Below are 18,801 nucleotides of genomic sequence, written 5' to 3'. Positions count from 1 at the left end.
TTGGGATGCATCCCATTTAAAGGAGTAATGCGGAGTCCTTATTTCTAGTGCTCTTTATGCTGATTGGTCAGGATGTTTGTGTATAAGCATGGTTGCTGCGATAACTGCTTCTTAGACATAACTCCTATTTATTTATTTAAAGGTCTCTTTCTCTTCGTTTCTGTATTTCACCTCTAGCTTGTTTACTTATCTTTTTTTTTTACTTGACTTTAGTGTTGTAAAACTAGCATTGTGTACTATGAATATTATTTCCTCTTGCGACAAATTGGTTGCGATGTTCCTCATTTGTACATTAAAAAAAAATAATGGCATAGTTTATTATTAGGTTTTAGTATCCATTTTATTTAAATCATATTTTCAAATGAAAATCAGCATAAATATGTAAATTGTAAAAATAGTTCAATTTAATCAATTAAAAAGCATGAACATGGTTAAATATGGCTAGCTGTGGAACAAGTAAGATTCAGATAGATAAAATGTATGATGTTTGATTTATTAATGATAAATATATAACCTGGTTATTGGGTATACTGTTTAAAAGTACTATTACAAAAATCACATTATTGTTTCATTTATGTATGACTGACAAATATGCATCACATTACATACAATTAAAATGCATACATCTTACATTAAGACCTAAGTATTTTTTAGTGTTAGTTGATTTAGATAAGTGTCTAAATGAGTAAATGTAAACACAATATAAGGTGCTCCTAATTTTAGTAGTTCAACAGTTTATAGCAAGGTCAAAGAGGGTTTTCAGTGACCTAGCACCATACAATGATGCTTTCTGTCATAATCCTCAGAATAACCAACAATGACTTATCTTTAAAATATAGTTTTTGTTGGATTTGAGGTACATGGTAATCCTACGCATATACAACTTGTTTTATTGGGGGGGTTTTCTCCATTTTTTAAAAAAGTGTTAAACTTGTATTCCCTTAAAGGGATACTCCACTTTTTTTGGAAATAGGCTCATTTTACAACTCCCCCAGAGTTAAACAGTTGAGTTTTACCGTTTTCGAATCTATTCAGCCGATCTCCGGGTCTGGCGGTACCACTTTTAGCATAGCTTAGCATAGAGCATTGAATCGGACAAGACCATTAGCATCTCTCTCAAAAAAATGACCAAAGAGTTTCAATATTTTTCCTATTTAAAACTTGACTCTTCTGTAGTTACATCGTGTACTAAGACCGACGGAAAATGTAAAGTTGTGATTTTCTAGGCTGATATGGCTAGGAACTATACTCTCATTTCTGCGTAATAATCAAGAAACTTTGCTGCCGTACCATGAGTCCAGCAGGTGTAATGATATGACGCAGCACCTGAAAATAGGTCCTAATAGGTTAGACAAACTTAGTCCCGGTCACGTTGGAAGTTACAGAGCTGGGGACTATTTTCAGGCGCTGCGTCATATCATTACGCCTGCTATACCCATGGTACGGCAGCAAAGTTTCTTGATTATTACGCAGGAATGAGAGTATAGTTCCTAGCCATATCAGCCTAGAAAATCGCAACTTTACATTTTCCGTCGGTCTTAGTACACGATGTAACTACAGAAGAGTCAAGTTTTAAATTGGAAAAATATCGAAACTCTTTGGTCATTTTTTTGAGAGAGATGCTAATGGTCTGATTCAATGCTCTATGCTAAGCTATGCTAAAAGTGGTACCGCCAGACCCGGAGTTCGGCTGAATGGATTCGAAAACGGTAAAACTCAACTGTTTAACTCTGGGGGAGTTGTAAAATGAGCCTATTTCCAAAAAAAGTGGAGTATCCCTTTAAGTTACATTTCTGCTCAAAAATGTGAAATGCAGAGAGAGAGAAAATGGTTCCTGTTTCATGATTTATTAACTTGGTGTACAAGGTCATGTTGTGGATTTTGGTCTGATAAAACCATTTGCTAAAGGGAAAGGAATTCGGACAAACTCTTGCTCTGGTATCGGATTGGCCATTTGGTGCAAGTTGTTTGTTTATTTGACAAATGTAGGTGTGAAACAGCTTGATGTGTAAAACATTCTGTTATGTTGCAAAGACACTGCTCATTCCTCTGTATGAAGAAACAATTTGTCTTCTGTTTTCCCTCACTCTGACCTGACTCCAGCTGACCTCTCCATCTCAGAGATTCTAACAAGTCTTGTTACATGAGCCCAATATAATATAAAAGTATGATCATTAAAAATTGAGAAAGGAGTCCACAGACATATTACAATTACTAGGGTTTAAATATCTGGGTTTCCATCTGAATATTTTAATGCAAATTTTAAGATGTCACATAAAAAATGCAGGATAAACAAATACAATTTCCATAAATTCAAAGTGCTTCACCACCTTCTCCAGTCTGTTGAATGAGCTCTGTGGCCGGTTGCATAAACACAGCCATTATGTTAAGACAGTGTCTTAAGTTCAAGTATGACCCACTAGCAGTTAATCAGGGGCAGTCAGTCTTAGTTTTTGGTATCAGATTAGGCTAATCTACATTTTTATGTAACTGATTTAAAAAAGATATGAACAGTCTTAAAGAAAATAAATTGATGTCTAAGTTGTAAGACTGTCTCAGAGGTTTATGCAACCGGCCCCTGGTCTCTGACTCGTACTCTTAATCTCTTCTGGAGAAATCTAGAGTGCTATCAGCTCTACTGCATTGTAAACCTAGCTCACCTGCGAGTCATTTTCTTAGGTATTAGAACAGAGAGTAATGAATGCCATTAGAAACCAGAGACCAGTAGATGAGACACTCTTTCACCATCATGCTACTCTCTTCTTATTCTTACATTTCAACAGGCTAGAGTTTCTCTCACAGGTTTGCGCTTACTCTTGAGTAACTCGTGTTGTCAGTGAAGCAAGCGTTGGTCAAGTACTCTAGGTCTTCTCTTCTGTGAAGAGCTGCTTTTCTGTGCAGTCATCTGAGATGGGCACTCTGGCATCAAAACATCACCCTGCCTGCCTCAGGTTTCTCAGGGTTTAAGGATGAAATGTATCAAAAGGGTTTGCTTAAATATGCAAATTTCATTGGTTGAGACAGAACAGGACATGTCGAACTGTTCAAACAAAATGCTAATGTTTTGATAGCACCGCAGAGCTACAGTGTTTGGACTTTTTGGGTCGATATGTCAATATGAATGGCTTACTTATAGTTCCCTCTGCAGATTAATTTGGAACGGCAAAGTATTTAAAGGGATAGGTAAATACCTAAAGAAAATTCCTTCATCATTTACTCACTTTCATGTCATTCCAAACCTGTCTGAATTTCTTCTGCAGAAAGCAGTAGATAATATTTTGATGAATGTTTCAACAGTTTTGTCCATATAATGAAAGTCATTTGGGGTCCAAAACAAGAAGACATTTTTAAAATGATCTTCTTTTGCATTTTCACAGTAGACCGTAAGTCAAATAAGCCAAAACGAAAAGAGGGTGAGTAAAAGATGACAGCATTTTCAAGTCAATTTTATTTGTAAAGCGTTTTTAACAATACACATGATTTCAAAGCAAAATCATGATATTAATGTTTAGAATGTGTTAACATAGTAGCATTTAGCAAGTTAGCATTGGGCGATCATATATAATACTTTATATTTAGAACTATCCCTTAAACGTAGAAAATTTACTTTTCCATTGTCTGAGGTTTATATTAGAAATGATGTATTACCACTAAGTAATGGTCACTTAATTTTATCATCTCTTTTCCTTCTTTTTCTTTCCCTCCCTTTTTGCCATCATTTTCTCCATTCTGGGAATGACCCAAATTCATGTTCCTAAACACTTTTAGCCCTACATGGTCGGTTTCTTTTTGCTCAAGCTCACTTTTGATATTAAAACCTGTCACAGATCCTAGGGACTGCTAAAATATGGACCCACCACACACAGATCCGACATTGTATGGTTTATGTTTGACATGGCAGGCTGGCACAATTTATGTAGGTGTTAATATGGGCAGACCAGAAATGTGGCAGACGTCTCCAGTGATCTCATATGTTCCAGTCTCTGGCTCTTACGTTTGTACTGGAGTGAGAAAGACTGTTTATGTCTCATACTGAAGACAGTTAATCCAGTTTACACAGATGGCAAAATGATTCACATTTTGAATATTGAGCTTTCCACATTAAAATGAATGAAACTGGCCAGAGTCTCTATTGGTTTATATAAGTCATAGTTTTGGAGTTAATAATGCCACATTTTTTACACTATAGTAAGTTTTGCTTCCAGAGTACTGTCCAAAAACACAGTGAAGAAGAAGCAGTTGTGGACTTCCAGTCATTTGTGTTGCATATCTTCTGTTTGTTCCCTTCATTTTCCATTACAGCTGGTCTATTAGCAGTCCCGCTGATTAGCATGTACCCGCTCAGCCTAGCATGCTGGTACAAGAGGCCGTGGGAGAGAGAGATCTGGTGAACTTGGCATCTCCTTCTGTGGTATTTATGTCAATAGATAAGAGCTCTGGACTCTGGCATTCATCGAACTCCCAGAACTGTTCTGCATGTCTACCTTAAAAGGCACCACATAAAGGGTTTTAGTAAAGCTGTCCACAATCATTTGAGACAAATATGTCATTATCTTACAAAATTCCATCTTAGAGTTTATTGAACCCTAAGATGTTCCATGGGTGCTCATATTTGCAATTTAGGGGGAAAAAAGGTCAGTAAGAACAGTGCAATACACTCACGTGCATGTAGGATTCCAATGGTCATCATGGAACACCTGGAAATGTCAGAGAATTTTATTATTGTGTTGTATAGTAGTTTACATCCAAGATGTAGGCGTATCAGCTAGCGCCACACAAACAAAAAAAATTGATGCAGGCACAACGTAAACTTGATGAACAATTAAACAATGTGTTTTATCCCAAAAAAGGTCTCTACCAGGCAGCTGTGGAACTAGCTCTTCATTCCCGTTGAGAACAGCCGCGTCACAGAACGTTCATTAAATTAGAGCATTTTGGGTTTATTGATAGAGCCTGCTCCATTTGGGTCATTAAAAATAGCTGTTGAGGAGAGAGTGAGAGGAGAGAGGTGTGTGAAATAGGCCACTTTGTTTTTCTCTTCTGTGATAAGAGTGTGTGAATTGTCATGATGGGGGGAAATGCGGATGACCCAGGCTATCATATGCTCACCGTGACAGATATAATGGTCTACTTTGATAACTGCAAGAAGGTAGGCCTTAATATGAATATGGGTTATCAAAAAAAGTTATTAGTTCAGAGAGGAAGAATAGTGCATGCTTTCTTTAAGGTGGCTGCCTCTATCCTGCTCCTTTTAGGTGCATATGCACAATTTTATGCATAGAGTGAATAGATTTTGTTTAGTAAAATGCATTATTATTTCCTGTTGATGCAAATCATAGTACATGCACATGATGTCCACATCAGGACCGAGCAGCAGTGATGGGTGTTTGTGCGATCAGCAGTTAGTTCTGTTAATACTGCAGGAAGGGTGTGATCAGACTGTGAATGACTCAGCCCTCTAACTTCCTGCTATGGTCAAAAAAAGCATAGTTTTGGTTACCCTGTTAGTCCCACAGTCATAGAGTGCATTTATTCCTGCATGTTTTTAGAAGACTCTATTACTCTTGATGTTTAGTCTAAGTTTTTTTTTTTTTTTTTTTAAGTGAAATATTATTCAACATTTTCAACAGAGTCAAAGCCATGTTGGCTGGTAATGCTGTTATTTTAAAGCTTGTATGCATGGGTGTATTGTTGTGCTCGTGGAAAATGAAAAGTTCTAAACATGTTTAGACAGCTGCTTAAGTGCTGGGGTTTGCTTTGGTAACTTCTCCCTAGCAGTTTATCTACATAATTATCTGCCTTCATTACAACCGTACTGACTAACAAGACATGGTCACACATTTCCTGTTAACAAAGTAGTGATTTTAAATATAAAAGAGAGATGTTTTTAACATTTTGGACATTTAATTCTGATGTTGTTTGACCGCTGCACAGCACCGTCATTTAATTAAGTCAAATGGTTTTGTAAAATATCATTGAGGATGTGAAAGCTTACAGTTCCAGTTTGCTTGTCCTTAAAAACAAAATTAGAGCCATAATTTTCTGTTATAACTACTAGTACTATAACTATGGTTGAAAGTTGAAACTGTGGAAATATTTATTTTGGATCCATATTTCTTTCATCGTTGTTGGCACAGGGATGCAAGACCTTTGTGGTGAGAAACAGCTGCTTCCTTGGAAAGTTGCTCGACTCTGTTAAGGACGGAAGGCCTCAGTCTGAGACATTAAGATATGATCTGACATTTACTCGGGAACACGACATTATGGTTTTCTCCATCGGCAAACAAACACAGGAAATCATTTTAAAGCTTTGCATGCATCCCTTCAAGCAGTAATTTCACTATTTTAACCCCTATTCTTTAAATCATACATATTTTGCTGCTTTTTCAGGAATGTGTTGTGGAACTGGTGCAAAACTGGGAATGTTACAGTCACTGCTCTGGTGTAAAGATTATTTGTAGCATGGGATTGTGTGGAAGAGTAGGTGGAGTTAAGGTAGAGACATCACTATGTGAGGGTGTCTGTGATGTAATATTGGAGTTGAGGTTTCTTCTTTTTTTTTCTGGTTGTTGCACATTTTGTGGCATCATCTACAGGAAGGAAATGTGCATGTTCTCTCTCTCCCCCTCATGCCTGAAAGGGAGTCTTTTCCTTAAAAGGACTTTCAAAGTGTGATTGACTAAAGTCACAAATACACGCATGCGTACTCATGTAAACAAACACATTCATAGTTCAGAGTTACAAACACTGTTCACAGTTACAGTACATGAAACATTATGACAGTGAGGTACACAAACATATTCATGTAATCACATATGACATTGTTTCCTGTGATCCTTCTGTACATTTTTTTTTTTTTTTTAAGTTTAGTGCAAAGCTTTTATGTGTTTGTTTTGTGTTTTTTTGCATTTACTACATTGCTCATGCTCTCATAATCATGGTTTAATGAATTTACCTCTCTCTCTTTTTCTTTCCCCCACCCGCCCCCTGCAGGCTGAAGCCCGTTTGGCAGCTAAGAGAGCAGCCCGTGCAGAAGCTCGTGAGATCAGAATGAGAGAACTGGAGAGACAACAGAAAGAGGTGAAGAAACACACAAGCACTGTGAGCTTAATCTCGGGTTGAAATTTAGCCTTAGTTTTGCTCCATGTGTTCATTTGTCAAAATATGATTGGTATCAACTTTTATGTACATATTGTTACAATCTATCCATTTATACATCTTGTCATCTATCTTATCTATCTATCTGTATAGAACTTAGACCTGATCTCAGTATAAATCAGATATATGTAGACATTTTAAAAAGGGGTTCGGCAAATATTCTAGCATGACGGTGCTGTTCCAGCACCTAGATTTGTTTTAGATGCCCACCAGCAAGAGGTGACTTTCTGGAAAAATCCTGGGAAAATCTCATCCATGTGGTCTTACCTGCTTAACTCCTTCCTGTGCATACGGTGGATATGTCCCCTTTGACTGGTGTAATAATCATCACACTTACGAACAGTTTAAGCACTGAAAGCATCTCAAAAACAAATAATCTGCATTACACAATGTTGAAACACAGGAAGAGACCTTTCCAACAGCGTTCAAGAGTGTGTTGAGCTGTAGGCCTTTAAAACTTCTATTGAACTGCCAGCAGAAAACGCCGCCTTTATTCTCAAAATTAAATCTTTCTCATGCTTGTTGACTTGCTTCTGTACAACGCTGTCAGCCGATTATGTTCAATTTGTTTAATCTTCATCATGATTGTGGGCTCTGTGGTTTGACGGACATGTTTTGGCTGGGTTAACAGGGATCAGGGTCAGTTAATCACCCCTTGGGTCAGGACCTCCTAAGAGGCCCTTTGAACTGCTACATTGGATCTTCAGCCTCAGCTAATACTCAGAAATATCATGAGCGGTTTGGTGTTTTTAAATAGATTGTTTTTTGTTTTTATGGGGTCCAGTGTTGCTTAAGGCCCCATTTACTTTTTGCATGGAAAAAAAAGAAGACATTTTTCAAAATGTCTTTTTGACATAAGTTAAATGATGACAGAATTTACATTTTGGGGTAAACTATCTTTTTAAGGTCTATTGACAGCAATTGTAAATGAACAATAACATGCAATTGATTTATTTGGATTAGGTTGTCTGTGGAATTTGCTCAAGTAGCATTACCATTCATGAAAAAGCTTGGTCTGTCTTTATGCTTATTTTGGTGTAGCACTCTGCAGCTTTACTGCAGGTTTTGTACTTTACCCCAGTTACAGTACAGTTACAAACAGAATTTATAGATGTTTTTGAGTTACTCATTTGATGTGTCAGGCTTTTTGAACTGTAATAGTACATTGTCTGAACATTCCTCATTGTAAAGGGAGCTGAATTTTAAGAAAGGTTTGGTTCCAATAGGTGTATGATTGATTCTGTGTAATTAGTAATTTAATGCACTATGACTGCTCATGCTGGTTTGCTACAGCCAACTGCACACACAGGTATGTATGGCATGGGTTCAGTAGCACGAATACAAACAAATTGTAGCTATTTAGGGGGATTTGATTAGGTGCTTCGTGCTTGCATATGAATGAACTGTTGCTCAGGGTTCGTAAATGAATGGAAAACCAGAAACTCACACTGTGAGCTCAGACGCAACAAACTTATGTAATGAAGATAAACACAGCCTTTACACATACCCAGGTCACACTTGAAAGATTAGCTAGTATTCAGAGTTAAACCCGGTCTGATCAGGAGGTGTGTGAGAATGTTAAGGGTGTGTGCTTTGTGGCTTTAAAACTCCAGCCAAGTATTAAAGTAGATTATGAGCTTTCAGCCATACCTGCAGCAGGATAACAGACTCAGTTCCCATTCACTATCTGGGATGTGATCATTATGGTAATCAGGAACACGATGACTCAAGATTGAACATGCTGTGACAAAATAGATCTGGAAGAGTTCAATCAGGACTTTGTGAAGATGAACTTGTAGCGCAAACAGGCTGTGGGGTTTGGATTATATGACAGACTATATCTTTGGGATCATTTAAAGTCTCTGTCTTCCTCAGTCTTGAGGTAGACGGGGACACTGTGATACTAGTAGGACGGCTTGCAAGCGACTAGTGCGTAGAGGGGCTAGGGAAGTGATCGTTGGGCGACCCCAGACCCCTGTGCTGAGGAAGGTGAGCTTGAATTTACTAGATGAGCATTAGAAAGATGAGAAATGTTGTACACGGTCATCTTAAACATTTTCTTATCATACCCTGACAGTTTCTTTGTTTTATGAGAGTGCAGAGTTTTGCAGAAACAAATGAGCACTGATGTTGTGGTAAAGTCTCTAATTAAAGATTACCTCCAAGGAAGAGATTTTGTTACAGGAATGTTATGTTAATAAACACTCATCAAAACTGGAGCAAATACATGGGAATGGGAAACCAGTTGGGTGAGATTCTGTAGGTTTTTCACAGTAAGTGAGAATGAAAGGTCATAGTAAAAAGAAGTTCAGTAGAATATTAGACAATAAGATAATCAGATTCCAAATTATTGATTATATTATTAAAATTCTTTTTCTATCAAGAAATGAATGGAAGAATAGCCTAGGCTTTTTAAAAAACTATTTACAATGTTTAGTTGTGTCATTAGCAGGAGGTCAATTTAAGTTTACTGTGAGGACGGGACCATGTGGTTAGTAGTTTTTTAAAGTAGCTTTAAAACCCAAATCTTCAGCTTTTCTGCTGATGTTATGGTTACTTACAAAATTACAAAAATGATGGCCAAGAACAAATATGAAAATGTGTCATTTTAAACGCACCACTGCTTTACTAGTCTAGTGCTGTTCATTGGTTTGGTCACTAGTGGACTGAATGAAACCTTAAATATCAGTGGAAAGAATCCTGTTACCCCACAGACCTAATCACATGACCATCCTTAATTATCTTTAGATATCTGCATGGCATAATTCCGATGCTTTTATTAACTTGCAGTGTGATTCTTAAAATTCCTGACTGATAATTCTATCTTATCTGTGATGCCTTTGAATTTTGCTGCTTGTTGATCCACATAACTTTCATGCATTTGAGTCAAGTATGTGAACTGGTGTTTTTCACTTTCACCTGTTAGGCCAAGTAATATGACACCTGCCTGATGGATCGCTAAAAATTTAACAGCTTTCTCTTTCCATTCCATTATCTTTGTGTACACAATCTTCCGCTTGGTTCGCTCTCTGTCATGTCAAATAATCAATGCCTCTCTTTTTCCCTTTCTTTCCCAATCTGGCTTCTTTCTTTCCTTTGCTCATCTGATCCTCTTTTGCTGGCCTCCTGTGATGTAGATTTATCAGGTGCAGAAGGTAGGACATCTAATGCTGTAGATCTACTCTACTATTTTAATTCCTTTCCTTCTGTTCTTGCTTATTTAGCTGTTTCTGTCATATTTTGTTAGTCTAATGTAATTACTTTCAGGTCATTCTTGTTAGCTGAAGTTCTTTTTCTTTCCTGTTTTCTGTTGGATTTCTCATTTTAGAAATACTATGGACTGGATAACCTGGACAACAAATGGGGGGACATTGAACAGTGGATGGTACATTCACTGTTGGGATTTTGTGCATGTTTCAGGCCTCTAGTTTTATCAGCATTTTTGCATGATATTAGGGATCCATTGCGAAACAGGATGCATTCATGTTTTATCTGTTAATAATTAAGAGAGTCAGCACATGGTTACTTGTCTCATAACACTAGGTCATTACCTCTACAAGGCTGATTTGCACTTTCAACAAGTGAAATCAGCCTTTATATTAATCTGTGTTTAATGGCACTGTAGATTCTTTTATGTACACTACTGTTTGTTGTGAAAGTAGTCTTTTATGCTTACCAAGGCTGCATTTATTTGATTAAGAAAATACAGTAAAACTATTTTCTATTTCAATATATTTTAAAACATTGTTTATTCCTGTGATGGCAAAGCTGAATTTTCAGCATCATTACTCCAGTCTTCAGTGTCACATGATCCTTCAGAAATCATTCTAATATGCTGATTTGATGCTAAAAAATAGTTTTTTCTTATTATTATCCATGTTGAAAACATGTATTCATATTTTTGTTTAATATTTTTTGTCATATTTTTTATACATTTATTTAAAAAAAAATCTTTTGTAACGTTATAAATGTCTTTACTTTCGCTTTTTATCAACTTAATGCATCCTTGATAATTAACAGTATTATTAATTACTAATTACTATTAATTACTAAAAAAATCGTACTTACCCCAAACTTTTGATCGGCAATGTGAGTGTATATGTGTTTCACACTATTTTACAAAAAACAATAACAACTGTGTACAATTAATAGTGTGGGTTGTGTTTTGTATTGAGTTGTCTGTTTTTTTTAAAAGAGATTGCTCTTGTATCAATTATTACTGATTTGCTTGCTTCCATTGCTCACCTTGCTTGCTGAGTGTTGTGTCTCTTCTGCCATCTTGCATATATTATACTTCTCTTCTCTTCTCTTCTCTTCTCTTCTCTTCTCTTCTCTTCTCTTCTCTTCTCTTCTCTTCTCTTCTCTTCTCTTCTCTTCTCTTCTCTTCTCTTCTCTTCTCTTCTCTTCTCTTCTCTTCTCTTCTCTCAGGAGGATAGTGAGCGATATACTCGTGTCTCACGGAGAAATGCTTCGGTTTGTATTTCTGTCTTTTCACTGTCTGTCTTCCTCAAACTTCCATGAACACTTCTCAAGCAAAACATTTCTTCAAACACTTGAAAAACACTTGAAAAACACTGGAAATTCCATTTTAAATGCAATTCAATAGAGACGTTAAGGCAGACTTACATTTTGGGGCTCACTACTGATGTGCTGTATATGTGCACAGTGGTGAGTTTCATATCTTTAAACTTGTGCTAACTGTGGGCTCCATCTCATTTGACCTCTTTTTTTTTTTTTTTTTTATCCAAGGTGTCAGATGATGAAGAACAGATGTCAGTGGGGAGCAAGAGCAACATACGGGTCAGTATCAATGTAACTGTATTGTTCCTTTCAGACATTCTGTACTGTGGGTCAGAGTGTATGGTGAAGATACATGTGAGTGTGTTGTCTAAAGGTTATAAAACAGACCAAATTGTTCTACATTCTGATGATGGTTTTGTTTGTCTGGGCAGTTGGATTTGGATGCGGCGGGTGCTTATGTCGGGGTAAGAATCGCAGGCTGGGAAATGTTTCAGGCACCAGTTTTATGTCATTACTTTTGGGTTCCTGTAAAAGTAAGATGAGCACATAACTGAGTTCACAAGACATTTTGTTTTTGCACTGTGGTGTGATTCAACTAAGTATAGCTAACACTTGTAATACCTGATGTTACATTTGTGATGTTTTAATTGTTTCATCAACATTACAAATGGGGTGTGATGGGTTTTAACAAATATGACTGTGTGTGACAGTTAAATGTCTGTTCACTTCACCTGCATGTCAGGGTCACAGTGCACAACTATGAAGTATTGAGCAGCAATTTCTGCCGTTTTAATCCTACTTCCATTTCCCACCATCTTGCCCAGCTTCCCCAGGCCACCTCCTCTCACTCACATAAGAAGTCCAAGAAAAAGAAAAAACATTCTTCTAAAACCGTACGTTCACAGCAATTATGCACATCATATTTGTGTTCTATAAAGAGAGAATGTTATATCAATCATGACATATTGTCTTTCCCACAGAGCAATGGCTATGATGATGATCTCAGCACATTGTCTAGTCGGGTTAGTGACCCAAATAACTGTGCAATGATAGTGTTTGAGGATTAATAGCGTGTTGATTCACCTTTAATGAAGTCTAGGAGACTGTGTTGTTCACACGTTCGCAGTGATCATGATGCAAAAGTGTGACTAATTGTGGTGTGATGTTTGTAAACTGAATTCTGTGTATTTGTACACAGAGCTCCAAACTCAGTGACGAGAGCAAAAGGTCTCGCTCCTCTAGACTTGATCTGCAGTCGGTGGGTCTCAATCCTGCATTTCTTTAACCTCCTGATTCTCTGGCCTTGTCACTTTTTATGTTATTAACATGAAAATATGTCTAACATGAGTGGATGATTGCCACTGTGTTTGAGAAGGAATGTGTTTGTTTACGAAAATTGGCTTATATTTGTTTTTGTTTTTAATTATCGGCATCGGCCGATAATTGTCGAAGACTTTATTTTATTTATTTATGAATACTAGCTTGGCACGTGTGGGAGACCAGCTAAAACAAACTAAAGATCTTAGGCATTATATTTTTGAAAAATAGTAGGTTCAACATGACTAAATACTAGGTGTGGTTCTAATGGTTTTATGCATGTGAATTGTATCAAAAAAGGCTTTTCACACTAAAACTTTGTCTTAGGGTAACATCTTAAAGGGTTAGTTCACCCAAAAATTCAAATTCTGTCGTTAATTACTCACCCTCATATCGTTCCAAACCCGTAATACCCGTAATAAAATATTGTTCATCTTCGGAACACAAAGTACGATATTTTGGAAGAAATCTGAGAGCTTTCTGTCCCTCCATTGAAAGCAACGTCATTGCAACTTTCAAGGCCCAGAAATGTAGTAAAAACATTGTTAAAATTACAGTGGTTCAACCTTAATATTATGAAGCGACGAGAATACTTTTTGTGTCACAACGTAGGCTCACTATTGGCTGACGCTGGTCGTGAGTGATGACCCAGGAGCTAGCCAATAATGTTCTGACGTAGAACCCAGTAGGGCTGTAATCAACCAAATAAAATCTTGGTCGACTGAAGTCCTGAAATTTTCGACAAAAAATCTACAAAAAATTACGGTAGGAAAAAAAACGTTAAATTAATTAGCTGCGCACTGTGCGCAGTACTTGGTAGCCTTGTTGTCTGCCTAAATGAATTATAAATAAACATAAAAAACTAGTAGGCTATTTGACCTAATTATTTTGCACTGAAATGAGTCTGACACATGAGTCTGTCGGCTCTGACAGCGTTGCATCATATGAACCTGCGCAATATCATAGCCTATGATTTCTGAAAATAGTACTATGTTGTCAACTAGTGATATCATCACAAGAACTTTTGAGGAATATGCAACATAATTTAGACAATTGTTTTTGTCATATGTATTATAATAACTGACAGACACTATCATTTCAGCCGCTCTGTGGAGCTCAGCTTCGCGGCTGAGACACGAATAGACTATTAACTTTAAAAAAAATGCTGCCACACTGCCGATGTCTTTGTTGACATGGTAGAAGAGGACTGACTGACTATGAATTAAACGCTCTCACAATTAAATAAATAATATTCAGCAAACCTTCTAGTAGCCTACTTTCTTCAATCTGTCTCTCCTCTCCAGTGGGTTGTACTAATCCAAAAGAAGTGAAAACAAGGGGGGTGTTCTGAAGACAGACTGTTACCTGTGAAACAGGGGTGCTCTGAAAACACCCCCATTAGCAATTAGTGCTTTCCACCTGATGAAATGAACGCGGCAAAACTGATGAAATGAACGCGGCAAAAAATCGACCAATCAGAATTTTGGTCGAGCCAGAACGTATCGACCAAATAATCGACTAATCGATTGGGAGATTACAGCCCTAGAACCCAGAAGCGCTGCGCTGTTTAGACTATGTCAACAGTGTAGGAGAATGACATTGAAGAGAAGAGATTGTTGAATAAAGTCGTTATTTATTTATTTTTTGCGCAAAGTACTCTCATCACTTTATAACATTAAGGTTGAACTACTGTAGTCACATGGACCATTTTAACAATGTTTTTACAACCTTTCTGGGCCTTGAAAGTTGCAATGACGTTGCTTTCAATGGAGGGACAGAAAGCTCTCAGATTTCACCAAAAATATCTTAATTTATGTTCCGAAGATGAACGAAGGTCTTATGGATTTGGAACGACATGAGGGTGAGTAATTAATGACAGAATTTTTATTTTTAACCAACTAACCCTTTAAAGCCACTTAGGTAAGCAACGATTCACACTTATTGTAAAAAGAGGTTAGCATTTTCAGAGTAGAATGCTAAATTACTAAATTAAATGTGTGAGCAGTGTGAAATCCCAACCCAGGGATTGTATAAACAGTGTAAAGCTGAAATAAGATCATTAGTTTAAAATATCCTGGGTGAATGTTTTCAAGTGTGAAAAGCCGATGTAGTACAATTTCTGACTTTAGCTGGCATGACGCCCTTGCATTGCAGCTTTTCGTGTCGTCTCTCAGTTCATCGTTCATTCCCATCTATATTATTTCCCATTATTTTAGAGTGCCTTCTATTCATCTGAGTTGTACAACAGCAGTAGTAGTTATTCCGCTAAACATCAAGTCCCTTCCTACAGTGGCTACCAGGTCTGTTATCTTCATCCTCTCCTTCCATCTCACTTAATCTCTGTCCAGTGTTCAAATCCCCTCTTTTCTTGTACTTTAGCATTTGGAGCTTTCTTTTTCTTCAGACAAGTTTTGCTGTTCTCTGCTTTTTCGGTCTGTTTTTGATTTGAAATGTTCATCTCTCCTGTCTGTTTAGCTCCCTTTGCTGCACAGCAGGAAGCACAGGGTTTGTGCTGCTCCTCATTTTATACTCTCTGCCCCACAGCACTTCCTGTACAATAATATGTGCAGCTCTGCCTCTGTACACACATTTCACATGCTTTCACTCTCTCATCCACAGCAGGTCATGTAGGGTTATTAGATCTTAAACCCACACAGACCACAAACGCCTGAGGACCGAGCTAATTGCTTGTGCTTTTGCTTTGACATACCATCCTTAAAGATGAAGTGTGTGATATATATTTTCCAACCAGGCTTCCTAAATAGGCCTACTTATTGAATATTTAATGTACTATTGCATATTCAATGCCTACAATGCTTATTTCCTGGTAAATTTATTTATTTTATTTTTTTGAATTGATTAGAAAATTATGCAGTAATTTACTGTTTTAACAAAAATTCCTACATAGCTGTGATCTTTCTCTTACTTCCACCATTAGCTGAGCCAGAGGTTGATTTTTTAAAAGTGCCACATAGTTACAGTGGGAAGCCATTCATTCTATGAATAGTGGTCTCTGTAACTGGGATGAAAAAACAAACAAACATATTTTTAATATAATGAAAAAATACACACTTCAGCTTTAAAAGTTGTAGATTATTTTTCCCTCACCAGCCTGGCAGAAATCAGATGAAATTAAATCATCTGAAAGTGATGAAAGACAGCTGTATTGATGCATTGTGCATAAAAGGAGAACTGAGACTAGAGAGTTTGCATGCTTACTTGCACAGATATTTGTCAGACCTTGAGGTGTGATATAAATGTTGTTTCTTGTCTGTGTGTCTATATCTGTCTATTATCAGGGCTCTATATATGAGGACAGTCTCTACAGTGGCTCTCGACGCTCCAGTGCTCGTGCTGTAAGAATTATAGAGCTAAACTGTAAATGTGCATGAAATATTACCCTATTAATCTGTGGATTCAGTTCCCTAACCAAAGTGTGAGTTTTTTTAATTATTTTGCATAGTTGGCTCATTATTATTTACCCTTATAATGTTATGTTACTCACTCAGACTATAGAGTGCAACAGTCAGGTTCCGAAAGTAAAAACTCCATTCATTTCTACATAGGGAAATTGATTTTGAACAATAACTTATACACCTTTAAAGACAGACCTACTGTGAGCTACAAGGTTTTTAATCGATAGTATTTGCTTCTGTTGAACATTATTTTAGATTTTTTTTTTAAAACAATTGTGCTTAACAGCAGAATTTCTGGTCAAAACCTACATTACCCATTATGCTGTACAGAAAATTCCACCAATCAGAGAGTCGAAAAAAGCAACACATGCCAAAAAAATCGACTCTGCCCACTCCCATGAAGCACTGCGAATTACGTAATCTAGTCGATCTCACTACGCTCTCAAAATACTTAAATGTTTATGTGTGTATATATATATATAATATTTGTAATACAATTTGTATACATATAATTTGTAATACAATTTGTATACATTTGTAAATGAGTAGTTGTATGTTTCTCCATCATTTTTAATTAAAGTATGCAGTTTGCAATGCTTCATGGGATTGTTATGATCGTTATTTCCCTCACCTAAAGCCACTGAAAATTGGGGTGGGCGCTAATGCACTCTATTCTCAAAATACTAATTGTGTTCATTTTAACACACAGTGGAGAGTACGGAGAGTTGGTTCTCAAGTTTATTTAACATTCTGTGTGTGTGTGTGTGTGTGTGTGTGTGTGTGTGTGTGTGTGTGTGTGTGTGTGTGTGTGTGTGTGTGTGTGTGTGTGTGTGTGTGTGTGTGTGTGTGTGTGTGTGTGTGTGTGTGTGTGTGAGAGAGAGAGAGATTTAGAGGCTAAAACAGGTTGCTTGTGTATCATGAAGATGTCAAAATAAGGCTTTGAAAAGACTTTGAATGTGTTTTGGGAATGGTGTAAAGCTGAGAGTGCTTTATGCATGCAGCTGATGCTTGACATGTCACGTGACATTTGTCTTTTTCAATTAAAATATTCCAAATATTCATCAAAATATTTGGTTAAAATTCCTGTAAGTGAAAGTGTATTTTCAGGTGCTGTTTTTTTTTCCATAGTATGGTATCTCAAATTAATACATGTTTAGTTTTAGATGGAGTACAGCTTGTCACACTTCAGGTAATAAGTCAAATTGGTATTTCATATCAACTACCCATCTAGCACATTCAGAGGATCTACAAGACAATAACAGGCATGTGTGTTCTCAAAGTAGTTCATCTACCAGCTTGCTTTTCTGAGTTTTGTGCCTGAAATGTCTGTCGATCTCCAAACCTATTTGTGTATATACATATATCTTCACATACTCATAGTGCAAGTGTGTGTATTCCTCTAGTCCTCTGAATACAGTGGTTTCCTGGGCTCCAGCTCTAGGACTTCGTCCAGGGCAAATTCTGCGTGTGGCAGCCCTGTGGTGAGCAACCGGGTGTCACTGATTCCCAAGATGATCATGGACCAACACAATTTTATTTCACAGTGACAAATTCAGTAACGGCTACTTTTACATGGCTTTTGATTTTAATGTCTCTTAAATCTGGTGCCTGTATAGTTAACTATGTGTGTGTCATTGATTGTGGATGTTTCTACTTGAGTCATGAATGTGCTTTTTGTCTTTCCATTAAAATGCTAAATTACATTTGATGTTTACATATTGAGTAGTATTAAATTACGTTAACAGTGTAAGAAAGGACTCCAGAGGTGATGTTTTTGTGTGCATTCCTCCTTTGGGTGCATGCAGAAAACCGACTGTTAAACTTGAGCCTTAAATAGTTGAAATACCTCTCGCATTGATGTTAATTGCTGCTATCTGGTGGTTTCCAGGAGGACTGCAGCAGCTCAGTGGCTAGTTTTATGCGCAGCACAGCTAGTATCAGTGGCCTCTCTAAAGACCTTGACCGCGTTGTCATTCCTGACCTGCCGAATGTTAATGGGAGGCTGCTTATGGTACGAGAGTGAAATCTTGGGGTTCATTTGATCTGTGGTGCTTTGATGCCCTGGTTTAAAACGTGTGTGTATTTATGCATAAAAGCAATGGCATGTTGGATTGAGATGGTGGTCTGCATGTGAGAGATGGTCAGTGGTCATTTGCTTCAGCAAACTGAATTTATGTGAGGAAAAACACTGACGTCTTGAGTGACATGATGTTTGATGGAACTTTCCAGTTGTTAATATTCTACTTTAAGTTTATTGTGAAAAGATATTTGCAACACCTTGAAAATTATTACAGAACTGCTTGCTGGTTGCATTTTGATTTATCAGTCTTTTTAATCAAATACTATCATTGGGTTTTGAATCTTCTTGAACTAAGTTGAACTTCCTCTA

General features: G+C 37.1%; 1 protein-coding gene across 9 annotated transcripts in view; it reads left to right on the top strand.

The window, feature by feature from the left end:
* lrrfip1a (leucine rich repeat (in FLII) interacting protein 1a) overlaps nucleotides 1-18,801 on the top strand; it is a 34,122-nt gene that overhangs the window by 5,189 nt on the left and 10,132 nt on the right. For 4 of the 9 annotated variants that reach the window (XM_084421651.1, XM_084421649.1, XM_084421647.1 and 1 more), the window contains exons 2-3: nucleotides 6,994-7,080; nucleotides 11,908-11,958. In XM_084421651.1, the coding sequence (XP_084277777.1) occupies nucleotides 6,994-7,080; nucleotides 11,908-11,958 (138 nt within the window). Of the gene's footprint in view, nucleotides 1-6,993; nucleotides 7,081-10,295; nucleotides 10,314-10,486; nucleotides 10,544-11,586; nucleotides 11,632-11,907; nucleotides 11,959-12,110; nucleotides 12,144-12,503; nucleotides 12,702-12,877; nucleotides 12,938-15,212; nucleotides 15,297-15,471; nucleotides 15,502-16,295; nucleotides 16,353-17,815; nucleotides 17,894-18,300; nucleotides 18,394-18,801 lie in introns of all 9 variants that reach the window. The other 5 variants (XM_084421644.1, XM_084421650.1, XM_084421648.1 and 2 more) reach the window with 3 other exon arrangements.

The sequence above is a fragment of the Rutilus rutilus genome (genome assembly GCF_951802725.1).
Source record: "Rutilus rutilus genome assembly, chromosome: 10".
Taxonomy (NCBI): Eukaryota; Metazoa; Chordata; class Actinopteri; order Cypriniformes; family Leuciscidae; genus Rutilus; species Rutilus rutilus.
The sequence above is the reverse complement of the archived record's forward strand: the minus strand, read 5'-3'. Positions and strand labels throughout refer to the sequence as shown.